The following is a 24,175-nucleotide window of genomic DNA, read 5'->3' as shown; positions in this document are numbered from 1 at the left end:
GTGGCTCTTTAGGATCATTTGTATTTCCAAATTAACTTTAGAATTAATTTTTCCATTCTTGTGAAGAATGACATCATAAATTTGATGTGGACTGCATAGAATTCGCTGATTGCTTTCAGGAATAGAGGCAATTCTATGATATTAATTCTGCTAAACTGTGGACACAAGCAGTCCACCCATCTTCCAGGTCTTCTATTGCTTTCTTCTTTGTCTTCTTTTTTTTGGGGGGGGTAGGTTGTGGGGCTTGAATGCTGGAACTGGGCGCTGTCCCTCAGCTCTTCAGCTCAAGGCAAGCACTTTACCATTTTAACCACAACACCACTTCCAGCTTTTTGGTAGGCAATTGAAAATAAGAGTCTCATAGACTTTCCTGCCCGGGCTGGCTTGGAACCATGATCCTCAGATCTCAGCCTCCTGAGTAGCTAGGATTACATGGATGAGCCACTGGAGCCTGGCTCTTTTTCTTTTTTTTTAATTATAGATGTCTTGAAGGTTTTCTGTTAGGATTATTCCTAGATGTTTAGTTTTTTGAGCTTATTATGGCTGGGTTTGTTTTCCTGACTGTTCTGGTTGACAAGGCTGATTTTGTATCCTGCTGCTGTGCTGAAAGTGTTTATCAGATCTCAATTTTCTAGTGGACTTTTTTTTTTTTCTTTTGGTGCTGATCCTAGGGCTTGAACTCAGGGCCTGGACACTGTCCCTGAGCTTTTTTGCTCAAGGTTAATGCTCTACCATTTTGAGCCACAGCTCTACTTCTGGCTTCCCCCCCCCTTTGGGAGTTAATTAGAGATAAGAGTTTTACAGACTTTCTTGCCTAGACTGGCTCTAAGCCATGACCCTCAGATCTCAGCCTCCTGCATAGCTGGGATAATGGACGTGAGCCACCAACAACTAACATTACTGGATTTTTAGAGACTTTAAGTATACGATTATATTGAAAATATAGCCATAGTTTGGCTTTCTTTCCTATTTGTATTTATTTCTCTCCTGCCTTATTGCTCTGGGTAGGAATTACAGAAGTTTGTTGAATAAGTGAGGACTGTTGGGTGCCAGGGGCTCATTCCGGTAACCAGGAAGCTGAGATCTGAGGATCACAATTCAAAGCCAGACTGGGCAGGAAAGTTCATGAGAGTCTTACCTCCAATTAAGCACCAAAGAAAGCCATAAATGGCTATACTTATCCAAAAAGCTCAGGGACAGCTCTTAGACCCTGAGTTCAAGACCTAGGCACAAAAACAAAACAACAACAACAAAAAAAAAAAACAAGCAAGTCAGGAGTGTGGACAGCCTTGTGTCATTCCTGGCTTTAAAGGAACTGGTTTCAGATTTTCCTCATTTAGGATGATGTTGGCCAAAGGCTTATCAATCATAGCCTTACTAGGTTAAGATATGTTATTTCTGTTTCTAATGTCCTCAAAGTATTTATTGTGACGGAATGTTCTATTTTTGTGGTGGTGGTGTGGGGGCTTGAACTCAGGGCCTAGACACTGTCTCTGAGCTCTTTTGCTCAAGACTAGTGCTCTACCACTTTGAGCCACACTTCCGGTTTTCTGGTAGTTAAAGATAAGAATCTGACAGGGACTTTCCTGCCTATGTTAGCTTCAAACCACAATCCTCATCTTAGCCTCCTGAGTAGCTAGGATGACAGGTATGAACCACCAATGCCAGGCTACAGATGTTGAATTTTTGACAAATACTTTTTTACATCTATTGAGATGATCATCTGATAGTTACCATTTATGCTGACAATTGTTGTATTGTGTTCATTGCTTCCTGTCTGTTGAACCATCCTTGCATTCCTGGAAAGAAACCAACTTGATCATAGCGTCAGTGTGCATTCAAATTTTGTTTGTGGAGTATTCTGTCGACAACTTTTCATGTATGTTCATTGGTAAAGTCATTTTGTGATATTTTAAAAATCCAGTTTGGGTATCAGAATAATATTGGACTCACAGAATGAGTTTGGTAGTGTCCTTTCCCTTTATATTTTAAGTTACAGTTTTGAGGAATGTTGGTATTAATTCATCTTTAAAAGTCTGGTGGAATTCAGCTGACTCATTTCTTGAGAGACATTAGTTTTGTTGCTTGCTATAGATCTATTTTGATGGTTTATAGTCTTTTTGGCTTAATTTTGGTAGGACATGTGCATCTAGATTTTTATCCATTTCTTCTGAAATTTTACCTGTTTATTAAAATAAAGGTTTTTCCAAGTATCTCTTAATTGTTTGCTGAACTTCTTTGGTATTTGTCTTGATTTCCTCTTTCTTATCTCTAACTCTTTGAATTTGCATTTTTCCCATCTTTTTTTTTTTTGTAGGAATAGTTGTGGTGGTGATTGAACTCAGAACCTATATTTTCTAGGCAGGCATGCTGCCACTTGAGTCACACTTCCAGCTCTTTTATACATTGGCTATTTTCAAGGTAGTGTCTTCCTTTATTCCTGGGCTAGCCTGGACTTTGATCCTCCTAACTTGTGTGTCCCCCATGTCACTGGGGATAATAGGCCCTTGCCACTGTACCCAGACATTGCACATCCCCTGTCACTGAGACATTGTGTCTAATTGTGGAGATTTCTTTTTGCTCCAACTGTTCTTAAATCACAATTCCCTGTTCTCTACTTCCTAAGGAGCTAGAGTTACAGGCTTGAGCCACCACACCCAGCTTCATTTCATCTTTTCAAAGGACCAACTTTGTTTCATTGATTCAATGTTATTGTTCTTATGGTCTACACTTCATTAATTTCTGCCCTGGTTTGTTATTATTTCTTTCCATTTGCCTTTAGTTTTGGCTTGTATAATTTTTTAAGAGCTTCAGAGGCATTGTTATGTTATTTGAAATTTCTAGAGGTTTTTTTTTTCAGGTGTGAACTTGTGCATATAAACTGCTGTTGCTGTGTCCCCCAAGTTCTGCATCTGGAGAATTTTCTGTTTTCTTGTTTATTTCTTCAGTGACCTTCTGATTGCTCAAAAGTAGATGGTTCAGACTCTTGTTAAAATGTTTTCTGAGATTTCTCTCATTGTTGACTTCTAGATGTATTCCATTGTAGTCGATAAAATACAGTAAATCATTTCAATTTTCTTGTGTTTGTTGAGACTTGCTTTATGTCCTAAAATATGATCTGTTTTAGAGAATGTTCCATGGGCTGCTGAGAGGAAGGTATGTTCTGCTCCTGTTGGATGGAATATTCTGTAGGTGTAAATAATTCTGTGTGATCTGCGGTGATGATTAATTCTGAAGTTTCCTTGTTGATTTTATTTTCCTTTGTCTAGATGACCCATCTATTGCTGAGAGCAGGGAATTAAACTCCTCCACCATGATTGTATAGGATTCTAGCTGAACTTTTGTGCCAAGTAGCATTTCTTTTATGTAACTAGGTTTCTAACATTTGGGGGTGTACACACTTCCTATAGTTAAAATCTCCTGATGGGTTATTCCCTTTACCAACACAAAATGACCTTCTCTGCCCAGTTCTGACTGGTTTTCATTTAAAGTTTGCCTTGTCAGATGAGTTTGGCTATTTCTGCTTCCTTTCCAGCTGAATTTGTTTGGAAAATATTTTTTCTGTCTTTTTAAGTTTGTGTTTGTCTATCATTGAGGCACATGGGTTGTTTTTGTTTTGTTTTGTTTTAAACTAGTCTGTGTCTTTTGATTGAAGAATTGAGTCTATTAGCATTCAGAGTTTTCATTGAAAGGTATGTAGTAAGTGAGGCACCGATGGCTCATACCTATAACCCCAGATACTCCAGAGGCTGGAACCTGAGGATCAGAGTTCAAGGCCAACCTAGTCAGTAAAGTCCATGAGAGACTCTTATCTCCAATTAAACCACCAAAAATATGGAAGCACAAATGATAGAGCACTAGCCTTGAACAAAAAAGCTCAGGGAAAGCACTCAGGCCCTGAGTTCAAGCCCTAAGACTGGAGCATGTGTGCACGCATACACACACACACACACACACACACACACACGCAAACAATACAGCCAGGCACCAGTGGCTCATGCCTGTAATCTTAGCAACTCAGGAGGCTAAAATCTGAGGATTATGGTTCAATGCCAGCCTGAGCAAGAAAGTCTGTGAAACTCTTAGCTCCAATGAACCACCAGAAAAGTGGAAGTAGCACTGTGGCTCAAGTGGTAGAGTGCTATCCTTGAGCAAAAAGAGCTCAAGGACAGAGACCAGGCCCTGAGTTCAAGCCCCAGGACTGACAGAAAAAAAAACCAAAACCTCTGTGTGTGTGTGTGTGTGATGGTAGTAATAGTAATGTGGTAGTAATAGTAATGTAGTAGTAATAGTGCTTTGTTGTTCTCCTCATGTCCCATCCTTCTCTGATCTTCATTTGTTTATCTATTTTCCTGGTGAGTTTATTTTTCTCATGTTTTCACGGCAACATTTCTGTACTTCTGTGTGGAGAATTCCTTTGAGTATCTTCTGCAGTGATGGTTTTGTGGTTGTAAATTGCTTTCGTTTGTGTTTATCATGGAAGATTTTTATTTCTTCTTCAATTATGAATGATGTCTTTGCTGGCCACAGTAATCTAGGTGGACAGTTAGTTTCCTTCAGCACCTGAAGTGCATCCCTCCACGCCCTCCTGGCTTTTAAGTCTCCCACTGAGAAATCTGCTGTCATTCTGATGGGTTTGCCCTGATAAAACTTCTCCCTGGGAGCTTGTAATTGTCTTTTCTTGTTCTATATACTTAATGTTTTAACTGTCATGTGACATGGGGAAGTTTTATTCTGGTCTTTTCTGTTTGGAGTCCTAAAGGCCTCTTGTACTGGAAATGCTGTAGTTAGTCAAGATTTGGAAAGTTTTCTGCTGCTACTTTAATGACTATGTTTCTTATGTCTTTAGCATGCTCTCCTCCTCCTCCTTCTCCTCCTCCTCCTCCTCTACCTCCTCCTTCTCCTCCTCTTCTTCCTCCTTCACCTTCTTCCTTCACCCATTGTGCATAGGTTTGGACTCTTAAAGAAGTCTCAACTTCATTTCTATATCTTTATCTTATTTTTCTATCTCCTCTCTCTTGTCTTCAAGCCTTGACATTCTGCCTTCTATTTAAACCAGTATGTACTATAAAGATTTCAACTGAACTTTTTCTTGACTTATAGAGCTTTTCATTTCCAGAATTTCAATTTGGGTATTTTGGATTGTTGTTTTTTTTTTCCTATACTTTTACTGAATTTCTCTTTCCTGTTTCAGGTTACAGGCATGAGCCACCATACACCAATACCATCATTCCTTGAGTTTAATATTTGAGGTTTCACCTATCTTATTATCCCTCAGACACTGTTGTATGATTATTGACTTTTGGGGGTAGCTTATTCCTTTTTTTCCTGTTTCTGTGTTTCTACCTTAAGATATGTTCCTCCAAAGTTCTGCTCCCTCATTTCTCTCAGCACAGGAGCTCCAGCTCCTCTTCAGTGAGCTCTGTCCTCTTCTCTCTAGGCCTCCAATCTAAAATTTGGTTTGCAAAATGAAAATCACAGAGCTCCTGTCACGTGTGTATGCACAGACACCACCAGGTGGGCTGGGAATTTAGGACAATGCCCCGAAATCCTGCTTGCTCCCTCCCACACCTGCCCTTAGCCTTGGGCTGGAGATCCAGTCATGAATGGCCCCTCCTAGACTCCTCATCTTTGGGGCCCTTCTCTCAGAGAAGCTCTCATCCCCCTGCTCGCCTTTTGCTCTTGAAGAAAACTCATCATCTGGGGACCAAGCCTTTAACACAGTAGCCTTCCAGCGGCATCTCACACTGAGTGGTAATGGAGGGAGAGAGGAAGGAAGAAGGGAAGGAGAAGGGGAGGGAGGGGAAGGAATGAAGAGGAAGGAATGGGGAGGGGAAAGGAAGGGAAAAGAGGGACAAGAAAGGGAGGTAGAGCATCTACAGATGAGACTACCATCTGAAGCATGGGGTGAGTGGCATTAGTGAAAACTAGACAAATGAAGATGCTGCATTTTCCCACTGGCAGGGGTGTGTGTGATGGTGTGAAAACAGACTCCTTGCTCTAGGCTGAATTTGGTTTATAAAGACAATCAAGTGTCTTGGGAAGTTGGGAAAGGTTTAAAAAGTGCCTTTTATTTTCCTAAGAGAAGCAGAGAAATCACCCTTTAGATCAGATAGTAGTGAGAGCCAAACAATTCTCTTACAGCCCCATTGCCGATCTTTCAAGGGTGGTGTTTTGAGATTAGGTTTGTGGACCAGGTGCATCCTCCCAAGGTTCTCGCTGAGCTAAAACCAGCTTCCTCTCTAGAAGGGTGCTGTGGCTGTTTCTGTCATCCCAGCTACTCAGGAGGCTGAGACGGGAGGATCACAGTTCAAAGCCAGCCTGGGCAGAAAAGTATGTGAGACTCTTATCACCAATGAACCAGGAAAATGTCAAAAGTGGAGCTGTGCCAGGCGCCGGTGGCTCACGCTTGTAATCCTAGCTACTCAGGAGGCTGAGATCTGAGGATAGAGGTTCAAAGCCAGCCCAGGCAGGAAAGTCCATGAAACTCTTATCTCCAATAAACCACCAAAAAAAAAAAACAGAAGTGGTGCTGCAGCTCAAGTGGTTGAGCGTTCTCCTTGAACTGAAGAACTGAGGGACAGTGCTCAGGCCCAGAGTTCAAGCCCCACAACCAACAAAAAAAAAGTGGATCTGTGACTCAAGTGGTAGAGTATAGGCTTGAGTGGAAAAAGCTAAGGGACAGCACCCAGGCCCTGAATCCAAGCCCAAGTAGCAGCACAGAAGGGGAGGGTGGAAAGGAGGGAGAGAGGGAAGGAAAAGAGAGAGAAGGTGCAGAGCCAGGCTCTGGTGGCTCATACCTGTCATCCTAGCTACTCAGGAGGCTGAGATCTGAGGATCATGGTTCAGAGCCAGCCTGGGAAGGTAAGTCCATGAGACTCTTATCTCCAATTAACTATCAAAATTCCAGAAGTGGAGCTGTGGCTTAAGTGGTAGAGTGGTCGCTCTGAGCACAGAAAGCTCAAGGACAGTGCCCAGACCCTCCGTTCAAGCCCTAGGACCAGCACAGTAAAAGGAAGGATGGAAAGGAAGGAAGGGAGGGAGGGAAGGAAGGAGGGAGATAGCGGGAGCAGAGGTCTGTGTGACGCGGGGTGCAATGGCTGGGGCAACCACCAGGGGGCAGTGTGGTCACATCCTCCCTGCCCTGCCCTTTGTCCACAGCTACAGAACACTGGCCACGGAGCATGAGGCCCTCATGCAGAAGTACCTGCACCTGCTGCAGATTGTGGAGACGGAGAAGACGGTGGCCAAGCAGCTGCGGCAGCAGATTGAGGATGGAGACATCGAGATCGAACGGCTGAAGGCAGAGGTGACCAGGACGGGGGACCATGAGGGGGACTGACTTAGGACGGGGGGCTGGAGGGGGGAAGGCTCCAGACCCACACCCCAAACCCCAGGCTCCAGTGGGATGAGGACACAGGATGGGAGAGGCAAAGGGGTCGGTCCCCAGCCCCTGATCCAAAACATGGAGACATGGGCAGAGTGGGGAGAGACCCTATGGTCAGACGAGGTTTGAGCTACCTGTGCCACTCACCTCTTCCTAAATCCCAGAATCTGCTGTGCACCAGTGGTTCATCCACTGTCATCCAAGCCACACAGGAGGCTGAGATCTGAGGATCATGGTTCAAAGCCAGCCCGGGCACGAAAGTCTTAAGACATTTTCCTTCAATTAACCACCAAAAAGAAGCTACAAGTGGAGCCGTGGCTCAAGTGGTAGAGCATTAGCCTTGAGTAATAGAAGCTCAGAGATAGCGCTCAGGTCCTGTCTCACCCACAGATCTCGTCCTCACCCCAAGTCCCCTCCTCTGAGGTCACCTAGCACCAGCTGGTGCTGCAGAGCTGCGTACCACACCATATTCCAGCCCTGGCATCTGCGGGCACTTCAATTTGGCATGCCCTGCTCGCCCCCACACCTCCCACATGGCCAAACCCTGCCAGGGGTCAAACGCCTCCTCCTCCTCCAGGCCTAGCCGTGGCCCTCAGACACCCAAACACACAGCTCACAACCCACACCTTGCGCCCACGCGGGTTCTGTATATGCCTGCCAGGCCCAGGGAAGGGCGGTGCAGAGTGCACTCGTGCCTGGCATGCTGTGGGAACCCCCACTACCAGGGCATGGCGGGGGACCGGCACCCAGAGCCGCGTGGTGTGAGCCCTCCTCGCAGGGTCTTTCTGCAGCCACGAAGGTGGGGACCGGGTTGCGCATGGGCAGGGAGGTTTCAGGGCTCCATGGACCAGAGGAGGCGCAGGTGCAGCCCCCATGGGGCTGGGGAGCAGGAAGCAAGTGGGTTCCCTGTGGGCAGGGTGGGCGGGGTTAGGGCGATGGCCAGGACCCCGATGTGGTGGAATTTGGAGCAGTGTTTGCCATGGGTGCACTGCCCCCCCCCCACGCCAGATGCTCTCAACCAGCACTCAGAAAGGCCAGCTGGGTAAAGCTCTCCCCTCCCCCCCTCCCCCCATCATTTTGTCTCTGGTATACTCAATGTGGCTGTCTTTGTTTCGTAGTAGCTCTGTGTGGCTTTGTGGCTTTGTGTGGCTCCTCCCACCCCTGTATCTGACTGTGGTTCTCTATAGTTCTCTCTGTCTTTGTCTTTCTCTGTCTCTCTGTCTCTCTCTGGCACACACTTCCTCCCTGTCTCTGTGACTGTCTCTTTCTCTGTGGCTCTGTGTGCGGTTCTCTCTCTCTCTCTCTGCTTTTGCTCATGGCGCTCTACCAACTGAACCATGCTTCCAACCCTGGGTTGTTTCTTCTTTTTCTTTTTGTTTAAGTGGCTCTATCTTAATGTCCTCCTCTCATCTAAGTTGATCTAAGAAGCTGAGAGCACCCCCAGAACCCGATTAAAACAAAGGAAATAGGAAAATCACGTCCTGCCTGCCCAGCGTGCCTCTGCTGGCTGGTAATTTTTGTGACTGTAGTCCACTTGAGAGCTAAGAGGTTCGGGTCAGGCTTACAGCAGCCCTCGAGTTGTAAGCAAACACTGCAACTCCTACAAAGAATCTGGAAGGAACTCTAGAGATCTTAGCTTTACATGGAACCCCAACATAGAAAATAAGTAGAGGGGAGCGGATCCAAGATGGCTATGAACCAGTAGGGAAACACCACAGCTCTTTCCAACTGAATAGATAAGTCAGGTTCCAACACGCAGTTCCCCCATGAGATCGACAAAAGCAAAAAAGAGAACAACCAGAGAAAAACAGGAACTGAACAAAGAAAAGAAAAGAAAAAAACCTCAAAACTTGCACAAGGGCAGAAAACATGCGCAAAGACTCCTTCCCCATCCCCCACAGCTCCTGGCCACCAAGCCATGAAAGCTGCCTGGCCTGGGGCCACCTGGGATCTCAGAGCCACAAGCGGACCGTGGAACCCAAACGCAGAAAACTCCCTCAGCGCCAGACCTGGACAGTGTAGGCAGCGACAGAGACCGCAGGCAAGGCACCATGAAACCCAGACCCCAAGCTCCCAGAATTACCACAACAGAGGGAGGTGGCAACTAGTGATCTACAGCACACAGAGACAGCGACCTGCCACAGCACCACTAACCAGTTCCAGGATTAATGAGTACCCCACGGGGAACTCCTCCATGGGGGATGCCCCCACCACCACCCCAGGAACCACGCGGGCTCCAGCAGCCTGTGAAGCCAGCCCGCCTGTAACTGTGGGAAGGCTCCAGCAGCCCCACCTGTGTGCCCCTGGCGGGGATTAAGCAGCCTCCCGGCAGTCCCTGGCTAAGTGGAGCTGGGAATGGTGCATAAGCTCTAGCAGCTGGAGCAGTGCCCCCAATGCGCTGGGAACTGACAAGCAAGTGTGCCCTAATCAGGAAACACACACCATGAAACACACACACACATGCTCCAGCTGCAACCCCGGAAAGAACTCCCCAGTGAGAGCAAAGAAATGGAGAACAAAAGATTAAATAAAGAAATGATGGCAGAATTGGCCAAAGTAATTAAAAAGAGCAATGTCAAGAGTATAAAGAAGAAATATCAGTTGGGCTCCGGTGGCTCACGCCTGTCATCCTAGCTACTCAGGAGGCTGAGATCTGAGGATCATGGTTCAGAGCCAGCCTGGGCAGGAAATTCCATGAGACTCTTATTTCCAATAAACCACCAGAAAACCAGAAGTGGTGCTGTGGCTCAAGTGGTAGAGTGCTAGCCTTAAGCTGAAGAGCTGAGGGACAGTGCCCAGGCCTAGAGTTCAAGCCCCACAACTGACCCAAAAAAAAAAAATCAAAGGCCATCCAAGACCTAAAAAAAGAGATGCAATCAAGTATGATCGTAGCACATACCTCCTTAAAAGATGAAATTAACACGCTGAGAATCCATGTAGAAACTATAAATATAGACTATCAGGAGTTAAAGATAAAACAGAGAAGCTGAAGATGAAAGTCATAGATATGGGGAAAACACTTAGAAATTGCCAAAGGGAAGTCCAACACCTGGCAGACAATGCCAGGAAATCCAATCTCCGTATAATTGGGATTGGTGAAGGAGAGGAATACCAGAATAGAGGGATGCAACATTCATTCGCTAAAATTATTACAGAAAACTCCCCCAGTCTCAAAAGAGACATAACTGAAGCATCCAGAACACCTAGAAGACAGGATCCTAGAAGAAACACTTCTAGACACATTGTAGTAAAGACACGAGACCTGAATTTCAAAGAGCTGATTTTAAATGCTGTAAAACCGAAGAAGGAGCTATACTATAATGGAAAGGAAATTAGAATCACTGCTGACCTCTCCATACAAGGAGAGTCTGGAAAAATACCATCCAATCCCTGAAAACCATTAACTGTCAACCCCAAAGTGGTCTATCCAGCAAAATTACCATTCACGTTCAATAGAGAAACTAAATAATTTAATATTAAAGAAAATTTAAGCCGGGCACCAGTGGCTCACACCTGTAATACTAGCTACTCAGGAGGCTGAGATCTGAAGATCATGGTTCAAAGCCAGCCTGGGCAGGAAAGTCTGTGAAACTCTTATCTCCAATGAACCACCAGAAAACGGAAAGTGGTGCTGTGGCTCAAGTGGTAGAGCACTCGCCTTGAGCTGAAGAGCTAAGGGACAGTGTCCAGGCCCAGAGTTCAAGCCCCACGACTGACAGGAAAAAAAAAAAAGAAAGAAAGAAAGAAAGAAAAATTAAAGGAATTCATGAACAAGAAGCCAGCACTACAAAAATACTAAATGGAGGAATACAGCACAAAGAATATAATCAAGACCAGAGAACCACATCAGACAGAAATCTAATGGAGAGTTCACTTTATTAATATGAAATGCCCTTCTTTGTTTTCTCTAAGTATAATCTGAAATATGTTTTATCTGATATCAGTATTGCTACCCCAGCCTGTTTTATGAGGACCATTTTCTTGGAAGGCTTTGTTCCAGCCTCTTACTTGAATAGTTAATATTTGAAAACCTCAAGGCCATAATTAATGAAAGACAAGGAAAGACAGAGGAATTGTTGCAGATTAGGTACTTAGACAAGATAACTAAGCAGGCTAGATTAGATTTTGTGATGGGAATAGAGTATTAGTGAAAAATGCTGGTGAGTATTAATAAAGCCAATGAACTACAGCAATTTAACTTAAAACATTACATCCCTTGGTAATTCTACTAAAAGTTCTGTGGGTTTTCAGCCTTAGGAGATACTGATAAATGACAAATTGCCCTTTGAAATACTTTTATAATTATTCTATAAATCTAAAATTTTCTCAGAATACAAAGTCAAGGAACTGTGTTTCCTCAAAGTCCCTTAAGTAGACTATAGGAAACTTTAGTGGTTTGAGAGAGCAAAAACATATGAAATTTGAAATGTATTATGATATTGAAAATAACTATCATGATCCTTACAGAAATCCTTTTACTGTCTTACTGTACATTCTTTTTTTTTTTTTTCGGTCGGTCGTGGGGCTTGAACTCTGGGCCTGAGTGCTGTCCCTCAGCTCTTCAGCTCAAGGCTAGCACTCTACCACTTGAGCCACAGCGCCACTTCCAGTTTTCTGGTGGTTTATTGGAGATAAGAGTTTCATGGACTTTCCTGCCTGGGCTGGCTTTGAGCCTCAATCCTCAGATCTCAGCCTCCTGAGTAGCTAAGATTACAGGCGTGAGCCACTGGCGCCCGGCAACTACTCATTCTTCAAAATACACCTACACCTCAAACTTGGAGCTAGTCAATTAGTGGCTAGTGGTCTTTGTGTTTTGGCAGATACTTATTTAGTATCTGGGGACAATTAATCACAGCAAGAATACCTTCAAGTTTTGATGTTTCACTGCTTGTATTTATTGAATTTGCATTTTTATTGTTATCTTTGTGTTGTAGAATGTATTCTTTTCACAGCGATGCATCACTAGCTTCGTAGATTGGTAGAGAATAGCAGTTCATTAAAAGGAAAACTGGAAGAAGTAGGTACTATTGAAATGTTGAATTTTAACAATTTGTTGCATTAGTATGTTGTCTGAAATGAAACTCTGTAAAGAAATAGCTGCAAGAACTATGATTTTTTCTTTAATGACATTTCCACAGAATGTTTCAGGACATATTTGTTAACTAAGGGTATGGATTTTTAAAAAATTACTACCACAGACTTTGTGTCCAGAAACCTAGACTTAGTTGTGTAAATTTGAAAAACAAAGTCTAAAAAGCCTTCATTTGCTCACTAATAAAGTGGGGTTAATGCAAAACTTAAATCACAGCAGTAGTGAAGATTAAAATAAATAATACTTAGAACAAATACAAAAGTTTCAATAAGCATCTTACAAGAAGAAATATGGTTATTGCTTTCATTGTTATTGCCACTGTATTATTGTGACATATTGGAAAATTTTCCTGTAACAATGTGCATTAAAAAAAAAGTTCTAGGGAAAAAAAAATAGGTATAGGAAGCCAGGTGCTGATCATCCCAGCCACTCAGGAGGCTGAGAGCTCAGAATCATGGTTTGAAGCCAGCCCAGATAGAAAAGGCGGAGGGAACATCCACTTTATGTCTTCATGTGCTGGTGCTGGCGCTTGAACCCTGGCCCACGCTCCTGCTTGGCTTTTTTTACTCAAAGCTGGTACAATACCACTTCAGCTACACCTCCTCACTTGGCTTTTTTTTTTTTTTTGATGGTTCAATAAGAGTCCCTCAGAACTCATCTCCCGGGCTGGCTTCAAACCAGGATCTTCAGATCCTAGCCTTCTGAGTAGCTGGGATTGCAGGCATGAGTCACCAGTGCTTGGCTTGAGAATCATGTGTCGTTGGTTTGTTTTTTTTGTTGTTGTTGTTGGTTGTGGGGCCTGAACTCTGGGCCTGGGTGCTGTCCCTCAGCTCTTCAGCTCAAGGCTTGGGCTCTACCACTTGAGCCACAGCACCACTTTCAGCTTTTTCTGTTTATGTAGTGCTAAGGAATCGAACCCAGGGCCTCATGCATACAAAGCAAGCACTCTACCACTGAGCCACCTTCCCAGCCTGAGAATCATCTGTTTTAAAGACACATATGCATATGCATTTATGTGTACACACACACACACACACACCATCACCACCATCCCAGAGAGAAAAAAGAATACACTGTGCAAATCCTAAAACTAGCAAAAAAGAAAAAGAAAAAAAGCTGGGTTGGGTTGATAGCATTAGACCACAGTAACTGACAACCTTGTGTGAACCTCTGACCTGTGTGTGTGTGTGTGTGCGTGCATGCACACACGTGCGTGTTTCCTTTGCCCTTTAAACCACAGATCTAGAGCTGAAAGAATCAAGGGTCCATTTCAGTGGATCAAACATTCTAGAAGGGTTAGAAGAAGGCAGGGGAGGAGAGGAGGGAGAAAAGCCCGGTCTCTCGGTATCTCTGCATTAGAAATTCTCAGCCGGCTCTCCAGGCCCAGCACACTCAGGTTGTGGGGGGGGGGGTAATTTTAGCAACCGAGGAGTGGAGGGCGGACTCCGGGTTGCTCTCCCAGGGCCTCCTGAGCTCAGTCATGAGCACCATTCATCCTGCCTCATGCGAGTTCTCTGGAGGAGACCTGAAGGCCACGTGGGCTGCACACTCCCGGCTCCCTGGCTTCTATCTTTAGATGAGTGGCACTCGGTGACTGCTGAGGGTTTTCCCGTGGTTGAGTGTTTTGTGGCTGTCATTCTTCCAAGCGTGTGTATGTGTGTTTGAACTCAGGGCCTCGTCCTCATGCATGGCTTTTTCACTCAAAGCTGGCACTCTACCTAGACAGTATTCTGCCAGTGGCCTGTGCCCAGGGCCCTACAGAATCTTGGCTCTTCCCATTCAATGCTGGAATCACCTGATGATTCCTCTTCCTGCTTTGCGCTGAGATCCCTGGGAACACGGGCTAGGGCTGCTTCATTCCTGGCCCTACAGGAACCTGCTATAGAGCTGTATAAAACCTTTGTAAATAAGTGATTCTCTGAGCTTCGTTTGCTCAAGGCTAGCACTCTACCACTTGAGCCATGGTGCCACTTCTGGCTTTTTCTGAGTAGTCTATTGGAGATAAAAAATCTCATGGACTTTCCTACCCTGGCTGGCTTCAAACCACGAACCTCAGCTCTCAGCTTCCTGAGTAGCTGGGCTTATAGGCATGAGCCATAGGCACCTGGATCAATAAGTGAATTTTTAAGGATATTTTTATTAAGATCCCTGCTTGGTGCCGCTGTCTTCCTGGTAAACTACAAAGCAGGGAAGGTGGCTGAGTCTGTTTTAGTGGAATGCTCTAGGATTAAATATTCCGAAAAGTACCAAATGCTTGTGGTTCACATCTGTAATCCTAAAATACTCCCGAAGCTGAGATCCGAGAATCACAGTTGGGGTGTGTGTATGAATGTGTGTGTGTGTGTGTGTGTGTGTGTGTGTGTGTGTGGTTTTACTTTGTGTCAGCCAAGGGCTGGGGTCTGTTCCTGAGTATCTTTGCTCTCGGCTGGTACTTTACTTCTTGAATCACAGCTCCACTTCTGTCTCTTTGGTAGTTCATTGGAGATAAGAGTGTCATGAACTTTTCCTGCCAGGCTGGCTTTGAACCACAGAGGATTGCAGTTTAAAGCCAACCTGCACAGACAAATCTAAAATATTTTCCTGTCTCCTACAAACCAGCAAAAAGCCAGAAATGGAGCTGTGGCTCAAGTGGTAGAGCACCAGACTTGGGTAAAAATAGCTAAGGACATCATCCAAGCCCTGAATTCAAGTCTCATGCTTATGCAAAAAAAAAATCAATGCCAGTCTTGGTTAGGAAGCAAGATCTTATGTATTTATTAATAACATATTAATCAAAAGAGCCAGTGAAGCTAGGCACTGGGGGCTCACACCTGTAATCCTAGCTAAGCAAGAGGCTGAGATTTGAAGATCACAGTAGAGCCTTGGGTACAAAGCTCAGGAACAGTGCCCAGGCCCTGAGTTCAAAGCCCAGGACACACACACACACACACACACACACACACACACACACACAGCCAATGACAACAGGAGTTGGGAGAGGAGAGGAACCCGGTCTCCAGCTTGTCGCTCTTGTGTCGCAGATGCCTGGGGTCTGCCTGGCTTCAGAGCCAGCACTGGAGCCCCAGGCCATGGCATGTTTGATCCCAGGACACGTCCCACCCTTGGCCTGCTCCTGAGCTGCATGCTTTCATTGCAGATTGCGTCACTGCTCAAGGACAATGAGCGCATCCAGTCCACCCAGACTGCTGCCCCCAGTGACGAAGACACTGACATCAAGAAGATCAAGAAGGTTGGTCCAGGTTCTCCTATTGGCTTCTAGAAAGATCCAGCTGAGGGGTGGGGGGACACTGCATGTCCCTAGGGGGTTACCCCCTCTCCTCTGCCCTGTCACACCAGCCCCTGGTGACACTTGTCAAGTCGGTCCCCTGTGGGTGAAAGAGCAGGCTGAGCCTATTTCACAGATCAGAAAATCGAGGTTCCACTTAAAGGCAAGAGTAGAAGGCACAAAGTCTTGGGGTCTCTGCAAAACCAAGGCCCCTTTGGCTCCTCTCCACTGTCGTACACACACATCCAGCCCAGCACAGCACTCTGCAGAGAGTCTTGCCTTCTGCTTGCACCTGGGACCCGGTTCGAGTAGCCAGGGGGACAGACATCCAAGCAGGTGGCAGGGACCCACCCAGGAGCCAAGGCAGTGGCAGCACCGCGGGCTATCCTGTGACACTGGGGCCCAGGGGGAGGAGCCTGGGTTGTGGGCAGCTAGCCAGACTGGAGGCCTGGCCCAGGCCAGCAAGTAAGAGAAGACTTCCTGCCTGTCTGGATGGGGAAAAGACCCCAGGCCATTGTGATCTCAAGCCACAAATGTGCCCCACAGGCCAAGGTCAACCTCAAGGGCAAAGGTGGTTCTCAGACCACAGAGCGCAGGGTTTTCTTCATATAATCTGTGCCCGTACTAGGACTTGAACTCAGAACCTCATGCTTCCAGTTGGCTTTTTTCACTAGGGTACTCTATCCCTTGAGCCACACTCCCTTCTGGTTTTTTGGTGGCTCATTGGAGATAAAGGTTTGGTGTACTTTCTGCCTGGGTGTGGCTTTGTACCTCTGTCCTCTGGAGTCTCAGCCTCCTGAGGAGGATTAAACCGCTTCCCCCCCCACACTTTTATATTTGTTGCTAGTGCAACAAATTAAACATTTCACACCCAAGTCTGTCTTTCTGCTTTCCCCAAACTAGACATTGCTCATACGCATTAGCCACTTTCAACGTGCCAGATTCTATTCTGAGATCCAATGTGGAGGAAGTGGCTCTTCACTGAAAGCCTCCTGAGATCCATCCCCCTCTGCATCTCACAGACGCAGGCTGAAGCACAGAGAAGCCAAGTTACCATCTCCACTTGGCACAGCCAAGTCTTTGCAAAGTGTGTTCGGCTCCCAGATACCAACTCCCAAACCCTTACCCCGGCCTCCTGGGAAAAGCAGCTTTACAGCCCAGGGGCTGTACATGTTGGATGTCAAGTCAGGAGACTGAGCTCTGTGACGATCTCAACAAGCCACGTGCGTCTACAGGACCTGCCCAGTCCACAGTCAGGCATTGGCTGCCTCACTCTGCCTCTCAGCCCCAGCAGGGACAGTTGGTGGCCCTCTGAGGATCTGAGGATCACAGTTCGAAGCCAGCCTAAGCAGCTTGGTCCCCTCACCCCGTGCTTGCACCATACCTTTCTGATAGGGTTTCTTGTTTAAAGTCCTTGGAATCCACCTCCCTTGGCTCTGACATCTCCTTCTGGAGCCTCAGATGTCTCCAGCTCTGCCCTGAAGTCTTTCCTGTCTTCAGAGACAGCCACGGGGGCCTGCTGCCCACTGCTGCTGGCCCTTTAAGTACAGGCGCCCCACTCCTTTGTCCATGTCTCCTCCCTTCAAGGACCCTGACCTCCAGCTATGCAGAGGCAAAGGCAAGCAATGAGGTGGGCTTGGTTAGAAGCTTAAATGGTGAGTGTGTGTGAGAGAGAGAGACAGACAGACAGAAATTATCAAGGGCCTTTCCTAAATTCCTGACAGCACCAGGCCTCTGACTAAGCCCAGCTCCAGGGCCACTAAGCGCCCTGTGTGCAGTCAGGAGAAGATTGCCCCCCTCCCAGCCCCAAGGAAAGATGAAGGCCTCAGCAAGCGCTATTGCTCACCCCTGTCATCCTGGCAACCCAGGAGGCTGAGATCTGAAACGAACCCCCAGAAAACCAGAGGTGGCGCTGTGGCTTGGGTAGTGGAGCGCCAGCCTTGAGTGCAAAAGCTCAGGAACAGGGCTGGGAATGTGGCGCAGTGGCAGAGTGCTTGCCTAGCATGCATGAAGCTCTGGGTTCGATTCCTCAGTACCACATGCACAGAAAAAACCGGAAGTGGCGCTGCAGCCACTTGAGCCAAAGCAGCTCAGGGACAGTGTCCAGGCCCCAAGTTCAAGCCCCAGGGCCGCAAAAAGGAAAAAAGAGTTTCCATTTCCAGAGATCCTGGTCCAAATCCGTGATTCCCATGGAGTCCAGGCATCCGGTGGGAGGAAGGGGGTCCATTTTACAGCTGGGAAAACTGAGTCCAAGCCGCCCAAACAGGCCGCGGGGCCAGGGGTGGCCCGTGTCTGGGAGGTGAGGACGAAGCTGGGGCCCCTTCCCGTGGCCCGGCCGCCCCCCTCACCCAGCCGCCCGCCTGCCTGGCCCTGCAGGTGCAGAGCTTCCTGCGCGGCTGGCTGTGCCGCCGCAAGTGGAAGACCATCATTCAGGACTACATCCGGTCGCCCCATGCCGACAGCATGCGCAAGCGCAACCAGGTGGTGTTCAGCATGCTGGAGGCCGAGGCCGAGTACGTGCAGCAGCTGCACATCCTGGTCAACAACTTCCTGCGCCCGCTGCGCATGGCCGCCAGCTCCAAGAAACCGCCCATCACACACGACGACGTCAGCAGCATCTTCCTCAACAGGTAGCAGTGGCCGAGGGCCACGGGGCAGGGCATGGGGCAAGGGGAAGGCCGCGGGGCAGGGCATGGGGCAAGGGGAAGGCCGCGGGGCAGGGCATGGGGCAAGGGGAAGGCCATGGGGCAAGGCCGCAGGGCCAGGCTGCATGGCAGGGAAGGCCGCAGGGCCAGGCTGCAGGGTGGCAAGGCCGCGGGGCTCAGGGCCACAGGCCACAGGGAAGGCTGTGGGGTGCAAGGCCGCAGGGCCAGGCTGCAGGCCGCGGGGTTCAGGGCAAAGCCAGGGGCAGGGGCACGGGGCAGAGCCGGGGCAAGGCCGCAGGACACAGGAAAGGCCAAGGTGCAGAGGGCAAAGCCACAGGGAGCAGGAAAGGGGGGGACTGCAGGTCGGGGGGAAGACTGTGGGGCAAGGCCGGGGCCCAAGGCCTCCTCACTCCTACTGGACCTGGGTGGGGGGGAACAACAGGAGATCAGAGGAAGGGTTCCAAAGCTGCTCACTGGGCCAGAAAAACCCTGGCCACCAAGAATGCAGGGGCCTGGGGCAGGGATCTAGATGTAGGCCTAATATGGTGTGTGGTTAAACCAATAGCTTTCCACTGAGGATTTGTCCTCCAGGGATGCGTGGCAATATTTTTGGATTGTCCTGACCTGGAGCGTTGGGGAGTGCAGGGTTTACCACCAGTATCTCATGGGCAGAGGCCACAGATGCTAATATGACCTGTGACATGGCACAGGACCCTCTGGGGTCCTGTTAGAGTTTATTAGACTTTGCCAGAACACCACGCAGATATCCAGGCACAAAGAACAAAGGACAGGTTTATTGCCAGCAAAGGCACTGGCAAGACCCCTTCTCACAAAAGCTTAGAGCTGGCTATTGTGTCCAGTGACCTATATAACCTACAGGGGCAAGGAGGCGGAGACCTGGGCGTGGACATGTGGACCAGGGCTTCATCATGGAGGGCTAGGATTTTTGGCTGCTGCCCAAATGGCAGATAAGAGGTCTTCCAGCTGCCTAGACTTGAAGGTCACTCTTTGCTGCTTTATGTGGTTATAGCTACCCCCCAAATGAGTGCCGTCTCAAGGTAAAGGGGGGCAGGTGGAGGCTAATTATTTACTGCCTTTACTAAATGGACCTAGTGTTGCTATGTTAAGCTATGAGAGAAGAGGCTATTGGACTAACTCCTACCCAAGATGGCAAGAGAGCTCCAGTCAGGAGGAACTTGTATTGATCTTTAAAAGTTAGAAATTGTCTTAGTCCCTTTTGTGTTACTATGAAAAAACACTGGAGGCTGAGAACCTGACAGGAAAGAAGAAAGGGAGAGATGGGTGGAGGGGAGGGTGGGAAGGTCACTGTGGTACCAGCATTAATCCCTTCCCCCAAGTTTTTTTTTTCTTTTAATTGACAGTCTTGGGGCTTGAACTCAGGCACTGTTCATGAGATTTTTGTCTTCAAGGTTAGCACTCTACTGCTTGAGCCACAGTTCTATTTGTGGTTGTGTGTGTGTGTGTGTGTGTGTGTGTGTGTTTCACTGGGGATAAGAGTCTCAGGACTTTCCTAACCAGGCTGGCTTCAAACTGCGATTCCCCAGATCTCAGCCTCCTGTGGAGTGACAATGACAGGAGAGAGCCACAAGCACCTGGCTTTCCCCGTGATTCCTGTGATCCCCTTCTTAGAACCCCAGCCACCTCTTCAATACCGGCCTATTAAGGGGACCCAGCTTCAGCGTGAGTTTGGGCAACAACTCACACCCAAATCCTTCGCAAGTGCCTCCTACCTTGTCACTCAGTGACCTGGAGGCCAGGTTTGGGGTCAGGGTGTGTGCACGGGTGTGCATGGTATGTGCACATGACAGTATGGGACTTAAAATGGGAGCCCCATGCTCTTAGGGGGGTGAGGGAGGGGTACAGCACTGCCACGCACCTGGGCCACCTGCGCCCACCTCCAGGCTTGGAGGGAAGGGGCTGGATTGGGCTGGCCACCTCCTGCCTGGAAACCCCTCCCTTTCTAGTCTCTGGAAGTCCCTCCCACTCCACATCCGGCTCTAGAAGCTCCACCTACTTCCCTGTCATAAGCCCTACAAGCGTGTCACTGGAAGCCCCTCCCACTTCCCCTTCTGTAGAAGCCCCGCCTGCTTCCTGTCTGGAATTCCTCCCATTTCCCAATTTATGGAAGTTCCACCCACTTCTTCTCAGAAGTCTACCCTTTCCTGTCACCAGAAGGTCCTTCCCCTTCCTACCTCATTAGTTCCTCCTTCCTGCCCCTCCAAATGCCTCCCACTTCCTAACTCTGGATACTTCTTTCTCTCTCTGGAAGTCCCTCCTTCTCTCTCTCTGCAAGCTTCTCACTTCCTGTCCCTGAAAGCTACTCCCACCCACCCCTGGTTGCCCCCATCTTCCAGGCCCCTTCCTTCTGTTGGCCCATGCCCCCTGGCTGTGAAGTTTGAGGACCCTCAGCTGTCTCTTTTGTAGCTAGCCTTCATCACACTTCAGTAGTACACTTTGGTGCAAACACTCCCCCCAACTATAAACCCCCTGTGAGCGGGGACAGAGCACAATTCTTGGGGAATGGTCTACAGAGACCAGAGATTGGCAGTTCCCCCCCCCCAAAGGACTAGAAGATAAATAGATTGCAATCCTAAATGCAAGGTACTACCAAAAAAAGAAAAGATCACCTGAAGGCACAGGTGATCCTTGGCATCTTTTAGCCACGAAGTGGTTTTAATTAGGGTATGTACAATTAAAAAGAATAGTGAGCCAGGTCATTGGCTCACACCTATAATCCTAGCTACTCAGGAAGCTGAGATCTGAGGATCGTGGTTCAAAGCCAGCCTGGGCAGGAAAGTCCATGAGTGTGTTATCTCTAAGTAACCACCAAAAAACCAGAAATGGAGCTGTGGGTCAAGTGGTAAAGGGCTAGCCTTGAGCAAAAAGCTCAGGGACAGCACCCAGGCCCTGAGTTCAAGCCCAGGATCAGTGTACATGCATGCACACACACACACACACACACACACACAACTCAATCCTACTGCACAGTCAGTAGCCTACAGTGTGGTAGAAACATTACTTTTATATGCACTGAGAAATGGAAAGAATCCATGTGAACTGAGTTTCTGGCCTTCTAGTCTGGAGCCAAACCTGCAGTGTTTCTCTAAGAGTGCCTGTGTATCTTACAGTACTCTCTTCGGAGGTTTCTAATTTGTTGAGTTGAAAAAGCTTCCTTCTCTTCCATGGGCATCTTGAACACTTGCTTTCAGAGCTGAAATACCTCTTCCTCCTCCATTTTCCCCCTTCCAGTCTCCCGCCTCCCCCTTCCCTTCCCCTTCCCCCTCCCCTCCCCCCTCCCTTTCCCTTTCCATTGAGGGTCCACCCCTGAGCCTCAGGCTTTTTTCTCTCAATAAATGGGGTGTGCTACCAGAGGCCACGGACATGTTGGGGAGACCCTCCAATGGCAGGAGGGGCTGCAGAGATGAGCAGGCACAGGCATTGGACCCCAGGCTGTTTCCCAGCCGCCTAGGGCCCAAGCTGCCAGTGTCTAGGCCAGGCTTCCAAAATACCTAACACGAATCACAGAAGCTCCTGATCCATGTGGGGACAGGGCGCTCAGTGTTTTGGGTTGTTTTTGTTTTTTGTTGATCATGGGGCTTGAACTCCGGGCCTGAACACTGTCCCTCAGCTCTTCTACAACTAGAGCCACTGGACCACTTTCAGTTTTCTGGTGGTTCATTGGAGATAAGAGTCTTATGGACTTTCCTGCCCTGGCTGGCTTTGAACCACGATCCTCAAATCTCAGCCTCCTGAGTAGCTAGGATTACAGGCTTGAGCCACTGGCCTCCAGCTTCAGTGTCTTTTTGACTCCTCTGGCTGAGATTCCCCAAAGGGGGCCTTTGTGGGGACCCTGGGGGCCCCCACCGAGTCCAAGCAGTCCATCTGCAGGAGTTTCTCATGTCATCTGCTTTTTATCCAGAAGGACTCAGAGTTCAGAGATTCCAAGCACCTTGCTCAAAGTCACCCAGCTTGGAAGGTGACATAAGGCGGACTGGAAGCCCATTCTCCGTGGGTCCTCAAGAGCCCTGTCTTTTCACATAAGCAGTGGCTCTTGCTCTGTCTTCTACAGTGATGCGGTCCCACCACACATCTCAGGACCCCCGGTCACCTTCATAGCAGTGCGTTCTGAACCAGTCAGCCCGAGCTTGGTGTTAGGCTCCAGTGAGACTTCTTAAAGCTGGAGGCCTGAGGTTTGGCAGTTTCTGGACAGGTGCTGCCCAGCCCCAACCCTTCCAAGGTCGGGAAGGGCCCTCAGAGGGCCAGGACTTGGCTCGGGGTGAGTTTGTTCACCTCATGCTCTCTCTTTCAGCGAGACAATCATGTTTTTGCATCAGATCTTTTACCAAGGCCTGAAGGCCCGAATCTCCAGCTGGCCCACGCTGGTCCTGGGTGAGTAGCCAGCCCTGGCAGAAGCCCCAGAACAATCTTCCCTTAAACATTGCAAAGTGGGACCCAATAAATCACAGAGGCCAGGGGAGGGGGGGACCCACAGGAAAAAAACAACAAACTGTCAAAAGCCCTATTTCTAGGTTGAAGCAAAATATTTTTCGTTTCTGATCCATATTTCCCGTTTAAAAAGAACGCACACAGACTCACTGGAGGACATTAAAAACACTCCCTCTCCCCCCAAAAAGTAGGAAACGGTTAAAAATATCACCCATCATCTGCCTCCAAATTGCAAACACTCCACTGGTTCCCATCCAGATTCTGCTGTGCACAGATCTTGAGCAGGTTTTATCCCATTTCTGTAATTGCAAACATTCCAAATGATACAGTTTGAATCTTGCCGTGCGTTGTTTTGATTTTTTTTTTTTGGTCCTTAAAATTATAGCTGAAATGTTTTCTCATGACTAAAGAACTCTTGACGGCTGCATGACGCTCTGGTCTTCCAGAATGTTGAGCATCCTCCACGCAGCCAGCTTCTGTTACAGGCTCTTAGAGTCCTTCCAAAAATAAGTATCCCCAGCCAGGCACCAGTGGCTCATGCCTGTCATCTTAGCTACTCAGGAAGCTGAGAGCTGAGGATCATGGTTCAAAACCAGCCTTAGGAAAATCCGAAAGACTGTTATCGCCAATGAACCAGAAAAAAAAAAAAACTGGAAGTGGAGGTGTGGCTCAAGTGGCAGAGCACCAGCCTTGAGTGTAAAAGGGACAGGCCCTGAGTTCAAGCCCCAGTATTGAGACAAACAAGGGAAGGGAAGGGAGGGAGGGCCGGTGGTTCCTCACCAGGGCCAGGGGTGGAGCTCAGACCCGGGCAGCTGCTGGGCTGAGGCCTGGGGTCCTCTCACTTCATCTCACCCTTCCTCGCAGCGGATCTGTTCGACATCCTGCTGCCCATGCTGAACATCTATCAGGAGTTCGTGCGTAACCACCAGTACAGCTTGCAGATCCTGGCGCACTGCAAGCAGAACCGCGACTTTGACAAGCTGCTGAAGCAGTACGAGGCCAAGCCCGACTGCGAGGAGAGGACACTGGAGACCTTCCTCACCTACCCCATGTTCCAGGTGACCGCTGGGTGGGCCTGGGGGCGTGGCTTGAGCTTCTGGGACTCGGAGGCGTGGTTTGTGTTCCTGGGCGTGGCCTCTGGGGTACTTGAAGGAATTCCTGGAGACCCCATCAGGGATTCCTTTTCCCACCAGATCCCAATGCTCCAGGCCAAACCATAGCCTGCCCTCCTCTGGGGCCTGACTTCATGCCTTCATGGGCTGCTCTGTCTCTCCTCTGCTCCCATCCCTCTGTCCCTGTCTGTCCCCCCCCCCCGTCCC

General features: G+C 48.2%; 1 protein-coding gene across 1 annotated transcript in view; it reads left to right on the top strand.

Moving 5' to 3' along the window:
• Window positions 1–24,175, top strand: part of Rasgrf1 (Ras protein-specific guanine nucleotide-releasing factor 1) — an 84,538-nt gene that overhangs the window by 17,010 nt on the left and 43,353 nt on the right. The window contains exons 3-7 of the mRNA XM_013011956.1: window positions 7,162–7,309; window positions 15,616–15,708; window positions 18,121–18,374; window positions 22,720–22,799; window positions 23,721–23,914. Coding sequence (XP_012867410.1) covers window positions 7,162–7,309; window positions 15,616–15,708; window positions 18,121–18,374; window positions 22,720–22,799; window positions 23,721–23,914 — 769 coding nt within the window. The remainder of the gene's footprint in view (window positions 1–7,161; window positions 7,310–15,615; window positions 15,709–18,120; window positions 18,375–22,719; window positions 22,800–23,720; window positions 23,915–24,175) is intronic.

The sequence above is a fragment of the Dipodomys ordii genome, unplaced genomic scaffold (genome assembly GCF_000151885.1).
Source record: "Dipodomys ordii isolate 6190 unplaced genomic scaffold, Dord_2.0 Scaffold15, whole genome shotgun sequence".
Classification (NCBI taxonomy): domain Eukaryota; kingdom Metazoa; phylum Chordata; class Mammalia; order Rodentia; family Heteromyidae; genus Dipodomys; species Dipodomys ordii.
This window is presented reverse-complemented; position numbering and strand designations above follow the sequence as displayed.